Below are 21,990 nucleotides of genomic sequence, written 5' to 3' on the forward strand. Positions count from 1 at the left end.
TGTGTAGGATTTCCTATCGCTTCCTCTCCTTCGCCTCCTCGTCTCCTTTTAAAATTCGTCTCTGTGAAGCACAGCGAGAGAAAAACGTATTTCATCACCGTTTCTGTCGAAGGAACAACCCGTTACAGAGACGGACTGTACCGTCATGGCGGCGGACAGGCATATTTAGGTGAGTTAACATCGGAGAGCCGCAGCATACCGATAGACAAACCGTTATCAGTGAACATAGCGTTAGCCGGGTTGTAACTGAACAGCTGCTAGCTCACATTAATGACAACAGCTGCCACTGTTTTAGGTGGAAAATATATAAATTATATTCTTTGTGTGTTTTTTGTTCCGTCTGTCAAGCTAGCTACTCCTGTATGTAACAGTTTTATCTTATATAACTGTGAAATAAGCCAGTGAACGTTACTCTTCTTTTAATGGCCTGTATTGAAACTAGCTGGAGTAATATCAGAACATATGTTGTGTTAGAGGAGTGACACACAAATATTACCAGACAGTTTCAAAATAACATGGATGTATAATAAATAATGGTCCACGGAGGATCATTATATATTATATACCTCTATATAGGGGTGGGGGAAATCGATACAGCTAGTATGGTGATATTTTTGTGGCAAAACCCATCGTCAGACAGTGTCATGTATCGATATTGAAGATTATTTACATTATTTATATGAAGCATACAAATTAAACTTTAGGCAGCCTACTAGAATAGCATAATCAATTGCTTTTTCAGTTCACTAGATACATTTTGCTGCAAGAAATGACATGTACAGAGTGAAAACTTTATCCTAGTAGATGAAACAGATGTTGACAAATGTTGACAGATGTTGTTTGCCTTTCAGGACATAATTTACGGTTGAAAAAAGATAATAAATAGCAATTTATTTGATCACAATACTTAGCATATCGCAACATATTTTAAATCACAATAATATTGTATAGTGACTTAAGTATCGTAATAATATCTACAGCATATGTGTTATTTATTCTGTTATATAATATATTATATCCATTTTCTATTATACATTATGCTGCACGACTATATTACAGTATCCTGTGTATATAGAATAGATTAGAGTTTATTGCCAGTTACACAGGTACGTTACAGTACAGGCACATTTGAATTCTTGTGCGTCTCTCTTCGTCAACTTAGTTAAAAAAAATATAAAAATATAAAATAGACAAGTTAGTTAGGCAATATCCATACTACACCCAATTGATATTCCACTCTGATTGATGTTGTACTCTACTAGGTATTATGCCAACTTGTATTACCTTTCACCTTATAGTATATCTCATACTAATATCATCATGTACCCTTTTATACTGCATTATAATATTTTAATATGCTACACTGATCATTACTAATCTCACCACGGTCACTGTGACTTTTAATTTTTCTCCCCCCAATTTATTTTGTATTCTATTCTTATTTTAGTTTTATATACCTCTTATTATATCTCTCTTTTACTTTCTCTATTTATCTGTATTGTCGTCCTTGTGCTGCTGTAACAGCTGAATTTTCCCGCTGCGGATCAATAAAGGTTTATCTTACAGTATCTGTGTAGAGGAGGGTGTGTGTTAGAGTAATAATTCAATTTATTGACCCCGCTGGGAAATCAAAGTGTTACAGCAGCAAAATTACACGAATTACATAACAGCTGAGGTGAATTTTGTTTAAAGATAAAGCTACAAATAAAAATATTAAAATAAAATAAAAACTGAATAGTCATAACTAAAATGAGGACCACACTCAAATATACACTTTGCAGAGATAGTTAGGGCTGTAATGATTATTTGCGTCACTGATTAATCAGCCAGTTGATTTCTTTTTTTTTTTAAAAGATATTTTTGGGCACTTTTAGCCTTTAATGGATAGGACAGACAAGTGTGAAAGGGGGAGACAGAGAGAGGGAGTGACATGCAGCAAAGGGCCACAGGCTGGATTCGAACCCGGGCCGCTGCGGCAACAGCCTTGTACATGGGGCGCCTGCTCTACCACTAAGCCCCCGACGCCCCAGCCAGTTGATTTCTTGAGTATTGGTAAGTTATTGTGACAGTATACTGTTACTGTTAAGCAGTATTCTCTCACTCTTCTTCCCTTCAGGCAAAAGAGAAGTCTCAGGACAGGATGCTCATCAGACTGCAGACACCATGAGGTGACGACTGTGACATCTTGTATTATTGCCAACCAGGACATATGGCAAGGTAATAAACTGATTATCTATGTACTGTAACAGATGTCGTATACTGTACAATAGTATACGACCTGATTAAACTCACACTTCACAGAGTTTATTGTAGTTTTTCGATGTGTTCTGTCTCCACAGGATCACGTTTTCCTGCCTGCCGGCCTCCTGGTACTGCAGCGTGTCCCTTTTGTCTCTGGGCTGTGCTCCCAGGCAGAGGGTGCTGCTGCTGCTGCTGCTCTTCATCACCTCCGCCCTACTCCTCTTGGGAACCTACCAGAGGCAGCTGTGGGGCCCACAGCGACGGCCCGGCTCCCAAGTCAACAAGTGAGTGAATGTCAGAATGAGCTTGAGAGTTCTGCACAAACAAGATCTTTAGACCTTGTTGTGCTGGGACTGTGCAGAAAGGCAGGTTTTCACGTGTTGCACACATCTGGGAAGTTCCGGTTTGCAACATCAGCAAGGATCAACAATGGTTCCACAGCTGATAGATTTGAACTGGTGTTTGAACCAATAATTCAGCTTGCAAGTTTCATTTGCAGGATTCTAAGAACAAAAACTATCTTTATTTGTAAAACAATATGAACTGGAGCATGATGACTATCAGTTATGTAAATCATAATCTATCTACCCACTTCCCACAGTTTTATTTTCCGAGGGATTAAAAACAAATGTTAACTCCACTGTCACCTCACAGGATGGTGAGGTGAGGCGACATGCTGTAACATGCTCTAACTGTAAGCGCATTTCATAATCAGCGCCACGAGCCAAGATGGGAATAACTGACACAGAGGAGGTGCTGGAATCACACAACAAAATATTGCTCCACCAGTAAAACTAATTTCAAGAAATACTCCTTGTTAATTAACTCAAATTCGCTCATGTTGACCACGTGCTTTGTAACTCTTTCATGTGAATGTGGAAACATTTGTAGCTTGACTGGAAAATTCTTGGTAAACAGAGCAGGCTGATAACAAGCTTTGTGAGAACAGTTACCTAATTTGTTTTTAGAGCCAGACAGCTCGATGTGACTTGAACTCACTTTGTGAGACTGACTGCAGGTGCTTTTTTTAGTAACCAAGGACAGATAGAGATACAGAGATGACTTGTATGAGCCAGAAACACTCTGTAGGTTTATTTGCAACTTCCTTAGTCAGGTTCTGGTTTTTTTTGCATGTCCTAGTAGGTGTTTTTCTACATTTAGTTTAATAAGAAGTACACTAAAAGGAGGGGAGTGACAATTGGACGAGTTATCTGTTGTCTGGCATCTAAAATGTGTTACATCTACTGTGTGTTCAAGGGTTTTATCAGAGCACTTTGTGTTGTTTTTTTCATGTTGCCTTTGGAAGCAAAGCTATGTGTCTCACTGTTGCCAGACATTAAAATAAAACTATAATTCTGTGCATCATCTCTAAGTTGGGAACCTGAAGATGAATTGATTTGCGAAGCAGCTGAGCAGTGTTTCAAGTTTTTCCAGTCATAAATATGTAATAATCATTGTGTTTTGGGGCTCATTGTATCCACAAGTGCTTTAGCTTTCCAGTCATACGAACTTTATGCAATTCCAATACTGTTTAGGGATTACAGTATGTAGAAAAATTCAAATACAGCTGGTGAAAGTAACACATTTTACTGCATGTTTTTTGCCCAAACCTTCATAGTGGGAAGGTTTACAAAGGGGAGACTTGTTGGTACCCATAGATCCTATTTTCATTCAGATATCTTAAAGACCCTTGTGAACGTGGCCATGCCAGTTTTTCCCTCGCCAAAATTTAGCCTAATTTTGGAGCATTGTTTAGCCCTCTTCTTCTAGTTTTAAGACTCAGCCTGCTATAGCCCTCGAAAGACAGTAATGTCAGCTTGGAATGCCGGCGTCCCTATAGAGTGGAAGAGGTTAAATACAATACATAAGGAGTGTATTCTTCATCTCATAATGCGTCTGTGTTCTTTCTCAAGCAGGTACCTCTCCATCGCAGAGTCCATGGAGTCTACTGACGTCCTCAACCCTGCTCTGAATTATGGGATCGTGGTTGACTGTGGCAGCAGTGGCTCTCGGGTCTTTGTGTACTACTGGCCCCCCCACAACGGGAACCCTCACACCCTGCTGGACATCAAACAGATGAGGGATCGCGACCGCAAACCAGTTGTCAAGAAGATCAAACCTGGTGAGGACATGGAGCTCAGTTTGTCACAGCAATTTGTTTATTGTTACATGCCATCATTCCTCTTGGGTAGTGAACTTGGTACTTTCATTGGTACTGACTGAATTAGTACTACTGAATACTGATACAAAGATCCAAGGAGCTCCGTCAGCTTCACAGCGAGCCAAAACTATCGCTGCAGGGCTGATCTGCCATGATACCTTCTGTGTCTGGTCTATATTCGTTTCTAGATTTTTTTAGTAATAGCCTAGTATCACTGAGAGTTGAGCAGACTCACAGAATTGAGCTTTAGTCTACTACGTTACCCCTGCAGCTTGTTCAGAATTTGAATTTTTGTTTTAACAGAGAAAGTGACATAATGAAAAAAGGTACCGTTTGGTGCCAGTACCTGTATTGGTTCAAATGTGAATGGTACCCAACTGTACTCTTTAGGTAATAATCAAACATGTTAGTGCTTTCTTGATATACTGAGGTAAATTGTTGCTCTCTAAAAAGTCCTGCACACAAACAAACAAACCAGCAGGCAGGCAAAGTTTGGCTCTTGGCTTGCTGAGGACTTTAATCTGTATATTCATGCGTGAATGTTTATACAGGCCTCCATGGGCAACTATAGTTCCTTTGTACATTACAGACTAATTCTTTCCAGAGCAGTCAGGGAAAGAAATTAAGTTTTTGATCAAGAATCAGCCAGGCCTGAAGCAGAAACTCTCAGTTGCTCTATATATTTCATTTTAGTATTTTTAATAATTTAAAACCAAACTTGAATCATGTTTGTATGTGCGGAGCAAATGCAGCAAAGTTGGTGGTGAAAAGGACAAAAATTCCCCCGGAGATTTGGTCAGACGTTGTCTCTTAAAGAAAAACCCCCATTTTCTTATTGTTTGACTTTACAGTGATGCCTTTGAGAAGCAGACAGATATTCAGAATTCACCCAGTGTTGTTGAACATTTTGGTGCCAGCACGAGGATCATTACTTATCATTGTCTGTCCCTTTGGCTCACAGCCAGAAAAGTGAAGGACAGAGTGTGTGAAAGAAATCCGAGAGAGCGTTAGTGGAAAATAGAAATTAGAAAGAAGGACAAATTAAAATAGTTTCTTTTGTGTGTGTGGTTAACTTACTTGTTTCATTTTGAATTGAGGAATGTGTCAACAGTAGTATTCCTTATGACGTTACTTTGTTAAACTATTAATCATTCCAGCAGAAAGGACCATTCAGCCCTTGGGAATTTTTTTTATCTCAGTCACAGCAGAGAGATTAGATACACGGGGTTTGTTGCAGTAGCAGCAGTTTAAGGCTACGTGGCACTTTGAACCCCGGGACAAAATGTACCAACCTGTATGTGAGAACTTGCTCTCTTGCAAGCACAGTTACAGTCCTAATCAGTCAGAAGGTGCAGTCATGATCATTGATTTCGGAAATTCCAGAATCTAAATTTGTTTTTGATCTTGATTCAATACATTTATTTATACATTTGTCATTTTATTTCAACTAGAACCCAACAGATACATTCGCCTGGCTGACAACTTGGCTGTCATTTCAATGTGGACATCATAATTAGTGTTCTGTGTTTGTGTTTGTATAAATAACTGTCTTGTGAAAACAAATGTGCATTTATTTTTTTACCCGATTGTGCTAAAAATGTGTGTGTCTTTGGTTGCTCTCTCAGGTATCTCCACCCTGGCGAACACACCAGCGCAGGCCAGTGACCACCTCCATCCGCTCCTCAGCTTCGCTGCTGCTCACGTCCCAAGGAACAAACACAAAGAGACGCCACTCTACATCCTCTGCACTGCTGGCATGAGGCTGCTGCCGGAGAGGTAGATGAACAGCACAATGAGTCTGTGGTTAAACTTGAAATTCCAATGACGTATTTTAAAATCACAGTACGATATTCACTCAGATGCCAGTTTATTAGTCACACTTGGCTAAAACTAATGCAGTCTGAGGCCCTGATTAGACAGGCACACCATACTGCTTTTTGTTGAAGCTTGCCCCAATACATCTGTCCCTATAATATACAACTACTATTTCACTGCTGAGAAGTGACCCTCCTTGGTGTTTTATGATAAAAAACAGCAGAAACACTTAAATTTAAGTACCATCACAAACTTAATTTTTTAGTCTTGGTCTCCACAAGAATAAAATAAAGAAATTTGGTATTAATTGTAGCTAGTGTGCTACACTTGACAGCAAACTGTGTTTCCTTGTGTTATTTTTGTCCAACCCTCTGTATCTATTTCTTGGTTCTCTGCAGCCAACAGGCGGCCATTTTGGAGGACCTTGTCACTGACGTTCCTCTGGAGTTTGACTTCCTGTTCTCCCGTTCCCACGTTGAGGTCATCTCTGGGAAACAAGAAGGTGAGGTGCTGGCATGCTGGGAAGCTATTAACTTACTGCTATGAGTAAACAGTGTATTAACTGAATTAAAAGGACGTAACATTCACTGTGGCAGAAATTATTGTCATTTCTAACTGCTTCCTGCCTGTTTTTTGTTTCCCCATCGTGGCTGTAATGACACGTTCCTGCTGCCTCTCAACCCTGAAGGAGTGTATGCATGGATTGGCATTAATTTTGTGTTGGGTCGCTTTGATCATGCTGATGAGGGTGAGTGTGAAGGTGTTAACAAGACGCATCTTAAACTAATTACTCTCTTAAAAGAACAAGATGATCTGATTACACCGTAATGCCTTTGTGTTTTTCAGAGGACGCCACAGTTGAGGTGACGACAGGGTCTCAGAACCAGCAGCCAATCAGCAGGCGGCGCACAGTGGGCATCATGGATATGGGTGGAGCTTCACTGCAGATCGCCTATGAGGTGCCCGGCACCATCACCTTCAGTTCACCACAGGAAGTAAGGAAGTGCAGTGAGACATCTGTTACTGGAAGAGTAACGCCTTTTAACTCACATAATACATTTACACGCACACTAATATTTCACTATTATTACGAATACACAATATAACAATATTCTGAATTCAATACAGGTTATGTAAACAGCATATTTTGTATGGGTATTTCAACCCAGACCTTTTTTTGAGTGAAGCGTTTTCTGATTAAGATATGTGAGATATGTTGGTATTACTCAGGTTTTAAGAGCATTCTTTGTACATGATAACAGTGTAGTCAGAAGCATCTCTGCTGGGTTTTTACTGCAATTTGCAACACACCATCTCGTCTGTGTACGACCAGCTCTGTACGTTGTACGCACACCAACCAGCCAACAGCTTGCAGGCTGAGGTTAGGGACGCATACCCAAAAGACAACCCCATATTTCTGGTTGGAAGGAAAAACACACCTACACAAAAATACTATGAAAGATTTTTGTTATTAAAGGTTTTTGGATATGCGCACAAATATGGCAATGCTGACCTTTACAAGAATGTGGTTGAAGGAACTAAAAGAGGGAGGCTGTGTTTGCACGGTCCAACAAGTCCGCCACTGCTGGAAAACTTTGAAAAAATCCTGGCACAAGCAACAGCTGTTCCACTTTTCCATATTTGAGATGATAAATGACATGTTAAGACACATAAATTGGAGTATGCACGGCTGCATTTAAATTAGCATTTAAACAACTTATTGGGAATATTGTCTTTGTTAGAATAAGGACAAAAAACGTATATTTTGTGCATGTAAATGTAGTGACATTTATTCATTCAGGCTGCAGCCAATGTATATTTTCATTCCTGATTAACTGCTTATTATTTTCTCAATGTATAATTTGGTGGTTTAAAACATGGAGAGAATAAGGTGGCATCATTAAAAGTCTTGTTTTGTGCAACAAACTGTCCAAAACCTTCAAATAATCAGCTTATCGCAATTTAAGACAAAAAAAGCTGCAAATTCTCCAATTTGAGCACCTGGAATCTTCACATATTCAACATTTGTGTTTGAAAAATGTCTAAAACAAATAATCAACTGTCAAAAATCTTTTTTTTTGTTGTTGATTCCTTTAGTTGGTCGAGACAGCTGGTCTGGTCCGCAGCAATGTAATGTCTCTGTGTGTCTTTTTTTTAGGAGGAGGCAGGGAAGAGTGTTCTGGCTGAGTTTAATCTGGGCTGTGATGTTGAGCACACACAACATGTTTACAGAGTGTACGTCACCACGTTCCTCGGCTTCGGTGGAAACATGGCCAGACAGCGCTACGAGGACCAGCTGGTCAACAACACCCTGGCCAAGAACAGGTTCAGACTCACACATTCACACGCACAATGTGTTATTCGTTTGGCAGCTATTCCTGCCTTTATATGTTAGAGCTGCTTTCATTTCCTCTCATGCCAGTTGTATTGGTGTTATTCAAATTAAGACTGCATTTCTAACAACCCCTACCAGGCTGTAAGGAAGCATGTGAAAATGTTTAGATTTTTCCATCAGCAGTTTATTGCCTCCAACACCTGTCACAACTGAGTCTTTCAGCTGTTTTCTCTGTGAAAACAGCGCCCTCCTTCTGCTTGTATCATAAAACACAATGCATATTTTCTGTGAAATCAACCAGGTGGTGCAGGATGTAAAATATAGTTGACAAGCCGTTCAGTCTGTTGTTTATGGTAATTATACTGATATCTCCAAACGAATATGGTAATTAAACCTTGTAAAGATGCTATAACAGTCTGTAGTAGATAATTCTATTAATATCTGTTCTGACACTATAAAAGGAGGCCACAGATTGACTTTAAAAGCTGAATCTGTTACCTCATGATGCATCTAAAATTTAATTTATCTGTTTGTCCAGGTTTCTCACCACACAGACAGGCCTGACTGAGGACAAACCGTACCTGGACCCCTGTCTGCCAGTCAGTCTGTCGGACACAGTTGTGAGGGACAACCACACGCTGTACCTGAGGGGTCAGGGTGACTGGACTCGGTGTCAAGAGGCCGTACGACCCTTCCTGGGCCTCCACAATGGTACCATGTCACCAGGGGGCGTCTACCAGGTACGAACCTTCATGTCAACACCAAGCTTGTATGATAGATGACGAATTAAAGGTTCTATATTAAGATTGTGACCAATAATATAGTATCAGACAACTGTAAAAAATATAGTGGAGTAAGGCATCCTGAGCAGAGAACAAAGTCAGACTACCTCTGTGTGTGTTCGAGCTTCTCTGTTCTTTGTTGTGATAGCCAGGCTGGCCACATATGCATGTTAGTGCTGCTGTGCACTGTGCTCATACAGCACTTATCGCTGATACTGCCGTCCTGACCCATCCATGGTGGCGGGACGTTGTTGTTATGGAAGCATAACGCCTACCCTCCAGTTTCCCTCACATCAACACTAGCCCCTTTTACACTGCCAGATTTTTGGCGAATGTTGAGCCGTTTGGCCGGCAAGCTGCGAGCTTTAGCGAGATGATCTGATGCCCAATTTTCCGCCTCGTAGGGTAGACATGTTGGTGGAACCTTTTTGGTTTCAAAAGAACGAGGTGGCCTTCCGCCACGGGAGGGGCTGTTGATGACTTGTGGGAGAACTGTTGATGACACCACACGTGCGAGCCACTGGCAGTGGATAAACAGGAAACAGCTGATAGCAGGAATTAGCGAGCAGCTAGTAGCAAGAGGGAAACACAAACCTGACAGACACTGTAAAGATGAGCAACTGGGGAGACAAGGAATTGCACGCCCTCCTTGCCCTCACAAACAAAGAGGCCATTAACCGTCAGATGACGGGGACGGTGAAGAACGGGCCGACTTATGAGAGAATCGCAGAAGGACTGACCAGCTGCGGCTTCCCTCCCACGTCACTGTTTACGTCACATGCTGAGCTACACGTTTTGTTACTTGCTCACGCCCCCCATTGCCCCGAAAAAGGCGCATTCTGTAGAAACAAAAGTAGGTAGGCGGCATTTTGCTGCACTCCCCGATTTTGTTTTTATACTGCCAATGCTGAAAAAAGACTGATTGGGCTTTCCTGCAAATTTGCACAATTCCTATTTAAAAAGGGCTACTGTTTGCTTTGTCAGTCCTGTTGCCATTGTTAGCATAGTTACTGGAGCTAGCACTGCTAGCGGCCGCCATTTTGGCTCAACCACCCTCATGTTTGCTTGTGAAACATGAGGAGGACATCAAAGGAGAGAGCCGTGTGCAGGCAGTCCTGGCCCAGACTCTGAATGAGGCATATAGCACCTGTAGAGTGCAAGTCAATTCTCTGAGTTGCATGATGTTGCACATAAACTCACATAAAGAAACAGACTGTACTTAAAAATGATATTGTTGTTGTTATTATAAGCATAATTATATGGTGGCATGATGTCATTACATTTTGATTTGTCAATACATCAGTTAAGTTAGACACGTTCATGATAATCCATTCTCTTCATTTGAGGGGATCACTTTATTCATGAACTCAGTTGAAGTCACAGCTCACTGGACAGACCGCAGAAATGCCAAATAATAACTTTAAATGGCCATGTTTTGTTTCCAGGCTCCCATCAACTTCAGCAACAGCGAGTTCTACGGCTTCTCTGAGTTTTTTTACTGTATGGAGGACGTGCTGAGGCTTAGAGGACAGTATGACAGTGAGAAGTACTCCAAAGCTGCTACGGTATTTTCCATGAGTGATTTGGCTGCACGTTAGAATTTTATTCTTTATTTAATTGTTCAGAGAAAGTTGAAAATTGTGATTTTTTTTTTTCTGCAGGAGTACTGCTCCACCAAGTGGTCGACACTGAAACAGCGTCTGGACAACAAGCTTTTCTCTCAGCAGGCCGACGTCAGCAGACTCAAGTAGGTCCATCTCTCTTCTCTCTCTTCTCTTTGTGTATTCGTGTGATTTTAGGTTTGTATAACTGATAGTTGATAATGATGGATGTCATTTGAGTCACTTAAACCTCCCATGAATGTGAAATTCAGTTTAGCTGGTGGCTGTAAAACCCCAAAGCTTCTGAAGATTCTGTAAATGCAATTCATTTATCTTTCTAAATATAAATCAGGCTCAACAGTAAGATTTGGCAGGGATTTCATATTGAACAATTAATTCTTACGCTTGACAACTGAGCCTATGTGTTCATTTTCTCGACTAACACTCAAAGCCAACTGTTCTCCCACTGAACAACAGATATGTAAATAAGTTCAGTGTCATCAAAGCTTAAATATTAAACACCAAAACCAGAACAGAGTCAGTCTGCAATACATTATTCACTTTGAACTTTCCTCTTCAAAGTAACCAGGTCGTCTTTCCTGGAGGACAGATGATGACATCTAGCAGAGCAAACTCTAAAATAAAACCTCAAACACACACAAGCAGCAGCTTTAAATGAGAAGTGCAAATTTACAGCTGTAACACTCAAGCAGTTACTTTGTTGCCTATAGATGGCGCCCATTGACATTGTGCATGTGGGTGCTGCTGTACAACTGGCTGATACCTACAGAATAAACACCTGTTAATTTATCTTCCTCTGACACTTCATCCCTCTCTTGTTAATGCAGGTATCAGTGCTTCAAGTCAGCCTGGATGTACGAAGTGTTGCACTCAGGCTTCCGCTTCCCCACCGACTATCCGAGTCTGAAAACTGCCCAGCTGGTTTATGACAAGGAGGTCCAGTGGACTCTGGGAGCCATCTTGTTTAAGACCCGTTTCCTGCCTCTCAGGTAACTCTATCATTACAACACACACACACACACACACACACACACACACCCAGACCAGGACAGCAGCTCTGAAACATTTTACTATTTGATGAATTGTGCTTTCAGGTGAATATATATATGAGTTCCACCTCACAACACTGTCATCGTAGGAGTCAGTGTTTAATTTTTTAATTTGAACTATGGCACCATTTAAACATGAAGTTCAGGAAACAGATCATTATATGTAAATATTTTCAGAGAAATATGTAGTGTGACAATGAAAGAAAACCGACTCCATCTTCTGTCACATCTCCCTTCTTCTAGACTCAAGTATAAGGCATTATAATTCTTTATTTGGCAGAAATATAACCCCCAAAGTTAAATTAAAAGTGGAAGATGTGCAGCACAGTGGCTGAATGCACAGTTGTTCACTTGAAATTGTTCCAAATTTAGTCCTCGTCACATTGATGTACCAATTTTGATATCTGATATTGAAAACTTAAGTCTGCAGTTCCCAAAAATGAAAACCTTAACAAGTTTTACCAATGTAAGGTCACTCAGCTTACTTAAGACAGTCGGGTCAGTTTATGTTTAAATTTATGTTAGTAAGCCCATGGACATGCTACACATTGTTAGCTCTTTATATTCTCCCCAATGAGCCCCTCTAAGCCCCGCCCCTTTTTGCTTTGTGCTCTATTAACAGTTGAGCAAGTTTGGTTACACGGCAGAACCTCAGTCAGCTTTATTCTACATGCTACGCTCATCTATGTTGAAAAGAAAACCACAGTTTGAAGGTGACAAAAAGAGGGTTCCTGTGTTCCTTCAATTTGTTTATGGCTGATGCTCCTTTGTTTATATTTCTCTGTACGGCTATGTGTCGTCCCAGAGTAACTATAGTAACTTATTACAGTAAAGAGAGACACACCTTTGGTCAGCACCATAGTCTGTATTCAGTAAGAACTACTTTACTGATTCCCAGAAGGGGAAAGAGGACACATACCCGGCAGTGCAGGAGCAGTGTTGACTCATGGTCTCATAATCCTTGGTCTTTACTTCTCCCTTTCTCGCTGAAACCAGAGGCCTCAACTGGTGCCCCTTTGCCTTATTCATAAAAGCTAACATGGTGAATGTATCCTTCCTGATGGAGGCTTTTTGAAGCCACATTGTCTGACACCTACAGTCTATCTAATAAACACTGCGACACCTGGCTAGGTGGAACCAGCATCACCCTGTTTCTTTTGGTCAAACTTGTCCCACTTAGCAACATTAACTAAGGGGGGGGCGGAGACTTAGGATCAGTCAGTTCAGTCACTCAGTTCATTTTACAGAAACCATGAGCACCAAAGTGTAATTCATTCAGATCTGCAGGCATGACTCCCTTCTCTCAGTCAGAGTCCGAATATATGTCCATTCCTTGATAATTTATATTCCTCTAGTCCGTAAGGGTCCACTGTTCAAAAGAACCAAAGCAGTTTTTCATTAGAGTTAATCCAAGTTGTAAATTTTGGCTCACTGTCCAACATTTCTCTACTCTGTGTCCAACTTCCTGGTGCTGCTGCTCAGCGTTTTTTTTCCCATGACTTTCAGTCTCGTAAACTGATCCTAAATCAGCCTAATTATCACACAAGTTACACACACAGCACTCACTTGTTTCTCTCATGATCAGTGCTGATCAAGGGTCTTCTTGAATCCATGTCTGTATTACCTATAATGATAAACAGACCCGGAATGGGACCCGACCCAGATGTTACTGACCATAATAAAATGTGTTCCTGAACCTGTGCAGATCCTGGGTCAGGTCTCGGGTCCTAGTGACCGGGTAGATCTGTGAAATCCTTGAGTGGAGGATTAACATTTTGCTATTAAGCATCACAGAAAATACACACACTGTATGAGACAAACAGATTTTGTTTTTTACGTTAAAGGACACTCACAGACTGCTGTTTCTACTGTTGTGTTCATCTGCAAAGATCAGGTCTAATTTGTATGAAACATGTGTCAGCGTGTCTGCTCATGCCGTCTGCTGCCCCTCCTGTCTCCTCCAGGGACCTGCAGCAGGAAACACTGCGGCAGAACCACCCCAGCTGGCTGCGCTCCTCCTTCGTCTACAACCACCACCTGTTCTCGCTCTGCATCCTGGTGGTGGTGCTGGCCATCCTGCTCTACATCCTGCGCCTGCGGAGGATCCACCAGCGGGAGCAGCGGCAGGCCGAGGCCCTGAACATCCTCTGGGCCGAGGAGGGAGAGGCCCTCCTCCCCTGAGAGATGTGTCTGTGATGGAAGGTTCCAGACTGATAACCTGCAGGGCCTGGTGTCCTCAATGACCACAGTACTGAAGAATGTGAGTGTGGAGAACAGATGAGAAAACTTCCCATAAGCTAAGGGTGTGACTCAGCCACCGAGAAATATGGGTAGATTTCATTGCGTGGAAAAACATCACCGTACAGAGACAGTTTAATGAGCCTGGAAATCAAACTCCTCTGTATATTCTTTGATCGTGCAGCTTTAAACACAGAGCCTATCTCAGACTGGAAAGATGTTCTCTGTGATCACTTTCTTCTTTGGAAGAAAACAATCAGCTTGGCCTAACAGGACAGACCAACTATCATTAGTTTGCTACCCATTTCTCTCATCGTCCAAAGCCATGTTGTTGTGCAGGTGCTCATCTCAGTTTAATGGCTGTCTGGACAGTTAGCCTGGATTCAGCGCGCTGATAAATGTCGTAACTGCTGAGCGAGAAGCCAGAGGTGGTAATGATCCCCACCAGAGGAAATTTAGCAAAGGAAGATGGATTTAACTTTGGAGACTGTTCAACAACCATTTAGGAGAAGCTGTCTGAAGGCACATAAGATGGAAATGTAACTCATCCACCATTAGGATTCATATGTTTCTTTGCTACCAGTGTGGCTCTGCTGAAGGCCGTGCTGTGAGACTATATTTCAACAAATCAAATGACCAAGTAATTTAGCAGTGACATTCATTTTCACAAGAGAATTAATCTTAAGGACTTTTGTGACGCGTAATCAAGTAAAGTCCAGTACTTAAGTTCATGACAGGATACCTCCAGAACAAATCCAGTTTGCCTCAGCTGTACTTTGAGTTTAAGGCCAACATAGCAGACAGTGTTTATGTCAAATGGGCTGGATGATAGAGATTGGGATGATTCCCACGTTTTCGACTTGGAGCGTTCACGTCATTGGATACAAGGTTGAGTTAGTCATTTGACAGTTCAAAGTACAGTGCATTGACAGTATAACACAGATTTATTGAACAGTATTGCTTTACCTTTGGGTTTAATTAACTTGAATGACTCAGTTGAAGCCTGATATATCACAGCTGTCAGAAAAATCAGTTTCCCAGGTGTAGTGTGGATGGATTGGACATTGAAAACTGATGTTAATTACACTAACGACATGATGTGAATGTGGCATAACATACTAACTGTAGGACCGTTATCCTGCCAGCCTCACTGCATGTTAAAATGCTAACCCGCTGGTATTAAAAGAAATGTTTGCATCGTTAGTTATCTGGACTATAACAGGACTGTGATGGAACTTTTAGCATGTTAGCATGCTAATAATAGCTAATTGAATATTAACATGATAATGAAGCTTAAAGGGACAGTTCACTCCAACATCAGAAACACATATTTTCTCAACCGTGCTATTTATCAGTTTAGATTGCTTTGGGTTGTTGAGTGTTGAAGATGTCTGCTTTCTCTCCAGTATCATGAAACTAGATGGCACTCATCTTGTGGTGCTCAAAGTGCCAGCAAATACTTTTGAAAACTCAGCAGCATTGTCTCTTTCCAGAAATCAATACCTGGTTACTGAAGATAATCCACAGAACTTGTTGTAAATGAACTGCACTTACATAGTGCCTTTCCAGTCATTTGATCACTCAAAGCGCTTTTTACACTACGAGTCACAGTCACCCATTCATACACTGGTGACCAAGGCTACCGTACAAGGTGCCACCTGCTGCTCGGTTTTTAACATACTCACACATCGATGGAACAGCCATCAGGAGCAATTTGGGACTCAGTATCTCGCTCAAGGATACTTCAACATGCAGATTGGTGGAATTGGAGATCAAACCACTGATCTTCCAATCTTCCGATCTTCCGACCTGCTCTACCTTGTGAACAGTTTCATGCAGGAACTATTTTCTTTCCACTGAACTACCCCTGCCAAAAAAAGCATGCATCTACTCATGGACAAGAGGCTTATGCTCGTGATAGCACGAGATGTCACGAGAAATTATCGTTGTCCTCTTCGGCTGAGCTGTAACCTTAGCTAGCTCAGTGGTGCTAGGTGAGCTAACAGTAGATGCACTCTTCCTTCTGCACAGCCGTAGTGTAGTGGCAAGTCTAGTTCGTCAGAAAGAAATTCCTACATGAAACTGCTCACAACAAGGTCTGTGGATTGTCATGAGCAACCAGGTCATGATTTCTGGAAAGAGACATGGTGCTTTACACACTACAAGCTGAGTGCCATCTAGTTCCGTCGTACTGGAGAGAAGGCAGACAACTCTATGGTCGATATCTCCAACACTCTGGAAACTCACACCAAAACAATCTAGGCTGATAAATAGCGCCACAGGTTAGAGGAAACAAATGTCTATTTTTTGATTTGGCTGTGAACTGTCCCATTAGGGTACAGCTGAGTTCAACAAAGTCCCACTGAGACTAAGGAAATCTGAGCCTCACAAAATGGCCGCCGCACAGGTGTTCAGGTAACAAAGGTTTCATTCAGGTCTCCCTCTAATTTTCTTCCATTTAACATCTTTGATTGAGGATCGTTAGCTGCCAATGTTTGTATAATTCCCTAAACATTATGTTGCATCTCCTGTGCTCCATTTTTGTCCAGATGTGGTCTTTATGTAAGTGTGTCCCTCCCTTCAACATGTACATGTGATGTTTGAGTATCTTCATCTGGTGACAGGTAACAGATTTAAACATGAAAGTCCCACCCGCAAACAGAAAGTAGATGTGAAGAAGCTTCACACGGCTGGAAACTGATTTTTATTTCACCTTCAATCTTAGTGATCAAAATCATTTTACCACCGTCTAGCAGCTGAAAGAGTCACACCCCAAAAGTGATTTAGCATGATTACACTCCGGTGCGAGGTGATATCATGAGTGCAGCAGTGCTTTTCGAAAGCAGCCCTGCAGCCCGATGATGTCAGCCGCAGAGCTCCGGGGCCTCAGATTGTGCTCTGATACTTGAATGCCACTGTTGTCCTGCCAAGACCTCCGTCCAGCTCAGATGTTTATCAGAGGAAAGACAGAGCCAAGAGAAATTTTAGCTGAAATAAGCTGAGAGATCTGCGCAGTGTTTAGATGAAGGCGCTGAAAGCAGACAAAGGCCCTGGAGGCCTGAATTAAACAGATGCCATCTGATTTCTGAATGCAATGTCTCCACGAAAGGAAGAAACGTGTCTAATGTCACAAGACAAAATGGATGCTGGGACATGCAAATAAAGTACAGCAACGATCTCAATATGTGATAAATAACTAATATGGTTTTCAAAATGAAAAACTTTAAAGCCATTCTTGAGGAAAAAAAGCCTTACCCTCAAAAAAAGAGGGTCTATTTTAATCAGTTTTTACACGTACTGTATTTCAGAGCTGTAAATGAAGCCACTGTTTTGGCCGTTTTGTTTTTTCTAGTGAGTCTTGGCATCGTGTCATGTGCTGACAGATTGGTACAGCTGTGCAGCAGAGTATGACGATGTAAATATGTGTCTGAGGGGCACCTGGTGAAACTTCCTGAGAAGTTAAATAATGTGTCGATCCCACAGTGGGAGATTTTTTTTTAACGTCCAAAATTCTGATTTGTAATTAATTCTCGCTGATTTCAGTGAGAGGTGTGGAGCATGATTCATCGCACAAAATGATGATGACTCTATTGTTTCAAAAGAGAGAGCTGTTGTGCTGGTGTGAATTTTTGGCTGTTGAAAGAGAGGAGAGATTTCTGCATCTCATAAATGTGTTTCCACTTGTGCTAAATATGATCTATACACACACACTCGGTCTTTTCTATTCATCCTGACACAGATGAGTTCTGACATGTCCTTGTCAAGCTGTCAGTGTGTGTTTGTAACCTTTGTCTCGTCATCTGTGCCGCAAACAATACCTTCACTTGTGAATCCTGGAGTTAACAGCAGCCAACGGTCTGAAATGTAAACGCTGACAGAGTTATTTCTGTTGAATTTCTGATGCCGCCACATACTTCACACTGTAAGCTTACTGTGGACCTCTTTCTGATTCATCCTGATGTGGTTTCCAGGATTTTCTGCTGCTCCTCTGATGTTTTTGACTCCTGACTGGGGACCAGTGGTTGAGTGTGTCTTTCCAGAGCTGGGCTTTGTGCAATGTTGAACAGTAATTCACTGACTTGACTTTGATGTTTTTAATTAGGGTACCTTTTTAACATCAATGTGAATAGAAATGATTCCAATCCAATAAAGATCCCTTTTGTAATAAAATCTGTTTTTAGTCTTGTCTGTTGGCTGCTGCTGTGCCTTCAAGTGGGTGTAGGATTACGGGGCATTTACGCCCTTTGCACTGTCTTACAGACAAACTTTCAGCCACTATCTACTCACCCATATGCCGAGGGAGGCTCAGGTGAAGTTTTAGAGTCCTCACATCACTTGCAGAGATCCAAGGGGAGAGCGGGTAGCAACACAACTCCACCTAATGGCTGACGGCGCCCCAGATTCAAACGTCCGAAAACACATAATTGAAAACACAAAATATCTCCATACTGCTCGTCCGTAGTGATCCAAGTGTCCTGAAGCCCCAACATAAAAAGTTGTTTGGAAAAACGTCATCTGAACTCTGTTTTTAGCCTCATTGTAGCCTGCAGCTCTGACTGCCTCTCTGTGCACCGCGCTCACGTGTGCAGTATGGAGATATTTTGTGGTTTCAATTGTGTGTTTTTGGATGTTTGAATCTGGGGCGCTGTCAGCCTGCATTAAGTGGAGTTGTGTTGCTACCTCCTCTCCCCTTGGATCTCCGCAAGGGATGTGAGGACTCTAAAACTTCACCTGAGCCTCCCTCGGCATATGGGTGAGTAGATAATGGCTGAATTTTCATTTTTGGGTGCACTATCCCTTTAAAGATATCAAGTACTACGCACATACAAAGCCCTGCTAAACAGTGAATGAAGGCCCCCAAAACGGCCAACATTCTTTATGAGTTGACATAAAAAGGGTGTAAAGTAAAGAAATACTGATGAACATGTATATGTTTGTGTTAGTGGTTCAAAAAATGTAAAAAAAAAAAAAAAAAAAAAAGGGTCCATTTGCACATTGGGAAGGATAATTTTTTAAATGAAGATACTGAGAAACCTGTCATTGCCAAGGACTTTACTGAGAGGTTCATTTTTTAGCATTTATTTGACATAAAAATAGGTTGTCTTTAATCGTTTAGCACTATATCACACCTGTTTACAATCCAGGTGTCATTCATCTAGTTGTATGCTCAGTACTTCCCAAACACATGCATTTTGACGTAGATACTTCACACACATCCTCCGTCCGGCAGCTCAGAAGATCTACACAATCAGCAGTTTGACGGTGGACCCCCAAGATTAGTGCCACTAATCCAGTATCTGACCAAATGTCTCCTTCTGTTCCTGAGATACGACGCTGAATAACGGCCACAAAAGTGTTTTATCCAGAACATCATGATGTCACAGTGAAGCTGACCTTTGACTTTTTGGATTTAAAATGTCATCACTTTATCATTTCATCTTATTAGTTATTTGTGTGAATTCTTTGTCTCATTTAGTGAGTGAATTCTTGAGTTATGGCCAAAAACATGTTTTGTGAGGTCACACTGACCTTCAGCCACCAAATTCCAATCATTCTTGAATCAAAGTGGACGTTTGTCAAAGCTGAGGAAACTCCCTCGAGGCCTTTGTAGCATATTGTGTGCACAAGAATGAGATGCAGGCAAGGTCATAGTGACTTTGACCTGTGACAACCAAAATCTAATCAGTTCATTGTTGAGTCCAAGCAGATGTTTGTGCTTGATTGAATAAATCCCACAAGGCACTCTTGAGATAGTGCGGCCACTGGAATGGGATGGATGGACAGAACGACAGCCTGAAAACATAGTGACCCCGGCCTCGGCTGTCATCAGCACGGACACATAATTAAACAAAGCCTTTATGCACAGTTTGAGAAAATTAAAGGTAAGTGAAAAACACAAATTTGGATTTATTTGGGGGTACTGATGCTTTAAATTGGGCTTAGTTAGTTCAGTTCAGGGTCAAGACCTTAGATTGGACATGTGTTGAAGCTTGTCCCTAACAGTTTCTCTCCTGTAAGACAACACTGAGGGCTGACACTGCCCGGCAAACTGAAGGAGGAGACTGGTTGTGAGTTGGATCCTGCCAGGCTGTAAAACAATCATTGCCAGAGCACGCCAAAACTTACACAGGGCCCATCTTTGCTTTCATTCCTTCAGGATGAAGTTATGTAAAAAGCTACTTTCATAACTGAGGCAGTGGCTGTGTGTGACCTGCTGGTGGTGCTGTGCAGCATTCATGAACTGATGATCCCACAGTGTGAAATGCAAATCCTGCAAGATGTAAATGAACCGAAGAAAAAAAGCAACACCTTAAATTGATCACGCTGTCACCTCACTGCCTCACAGTTCACACCTGAATAAAATTCCAATTAGCAAGTCGAACATTTAATCAGAGGATAAGGGCTGATTTTTAGTTTTACCTTCAATGCAGGAATCATTACGTCAAAGAAATAGCTTCAGCAAGTGCTTCATATTATCTGAACTGACACATTAAAGGAACACAGACCCCATTTTTATTTTAAAAATATACTTTTAATACAACAGCTGCATATAAATATTAAAATATACATTATACAGGTGTACAGTACACTCACACAAAACCAAAACAAAAAATATTAGGCTTCTATTTGTACGGCACTTCTTGTATTTTTTTTTTGTTTTTTTTTGTACTATTTTCTTAAAGGTTACTTACTGACGAAGGAGTTGTACATAAAGATGTGTTAATGTGTTAACAGGTCCGAAGTATTACTGTAGTATTGTGATTACTGAGTTACAGAAAGACAGACGGAAAAGGGAAGAAGAGAAGTAAGGGTTGCTGTACATTATATGACATGGCATTGTGGAATGTTTGCTCGTCTCTTGATTCTCCTTTCCTCCTCATCGCTCAACGTGTTTTGAGGTGGATTAAAGAACCAGCAGGGATGTGATTATTCAGTCTTTATTCTCTCCACAGGATGCGTTCCTGGGATACCAAGGTATCATTTCATTTCCAACGAGGCCTTGTGGGGGTTTCATTCGTCCTCACATCCGCAACCGGCCTCCGATCCCGACAGAAACGACTGACTTGGTTTTGGTTAAAGCCACAAGGTGCGTCTCAGCTGCCTCTCATTTATCATCATTATATTTGACTTACAGGGACGAGCATCTGTGTTTTAAATCTCTGGCGATATTTCAGAAAGCAACGAGGGCTGTAAACCTTTCACCACCCGCGGTTCACCCGGGGATGCTAGCACCACACAGAACAGACTGCTACATGAATACCAACATGGAATATATATAAATATATTTGCATGGGCGGATCATGAGGCAATGGGCCTCTGGGCACAGATATGCAAAAGGCCCCACCACCTATCCTGATTAGGAGCAAGATTCACAGACCTTAAGGTGGTTATGCATCTTGTTGTAGTCGTTTTGTGTCTCTTTGCAGTTCATTTGCATCTTTTTGTGGCCATTTTAAGTCTCTTCCTGGTCTGTATGAGTTAATTTGAGGGACATTGTGCAGGTGACGGCCACGGGACCCTTGACGATTTGTGCTCCTGGGCCTGTGCCTGGTAGGCCCATTCAGTAATCCATCCATGTATATATGCGTCCGTAGATAAGAGTCATGAGTTCAGTCTTGTTCGAATTTAATGAGATATAACATGTTAACTAGTGAGCTTTAGGACGAGTCCACGCGTACAAGAGTATTTGTGAAAACTGCGTCTTTTCCTCCATGTTTTAATTAAAAATATCCCGTTCACATAAGCA

At 41.5% G+C, this 21,990-nt stretch overlaps 1 protein-coding gene across 2 annotated transcripts; it reads left to right on the forward strand.

Annotated features, from left to right (window-relative positions):
* On the forward strand, window positions 1-18,396 carry LOC125885259 (ectonucleoside triphosphate diphosphohydrolase 7-like). Of its 2 annotated transcripts, none has more exons than XM_049570810.1 (14): window positions 1-169; window positions 2,117-2,217; window positions 2,340-2,525; window positions 4,155-4,363; window positions 6,028-6,178; window positions 6,616-6,719; window positions 6,906-6,965; window positions 7,064-7,212; window positions 8,376-8,542; window positions 9,091-9,292; window positions 10,780-10,899; window positions 10,996-11,081; window positions 11,784-11,945; window positions 13,970-18,396. In XM_049570810.1, the coding sequence occupies exons 2-14, from the start codon at window positions 2,210-2,212 to the stop codon at window positions 14,184-14,186; spliced, it is 1,821 nt and encodes a 606-aa protein (XP_049426767.1). In that variant the 5' UTR covers window positions 1-169; window positions 2,117-2,209; the 3' UTR covers window positions 14,187-18,396. The 2 variants fall into 2 exon arrangements, with proteins under 2 accessions (XP_049426767.1, XP_049426773.1); XM_049570816.1 differs by having other exon boundaries at window positions 4,158-4,363.
* The last annotated feature ends 3,594 nt before the right edge of the window (window positions 18,397-21,990 follow it).

This window comes from Epinephelus fuscoguttatus, linkage group LG3 (assembly GCF_011397635.1).
Source record: "Epinephelus fuscoguttatus linkage group LG3, E.fuscoguttatus.final_Chr_v1".
Taxonomy (NCBI): Eukaryota; Metazoa; Chordata; class Actinopteri; order Perciformes; family Serranidae; genus Epinephelus; species Epinephelus fuscoguttatus.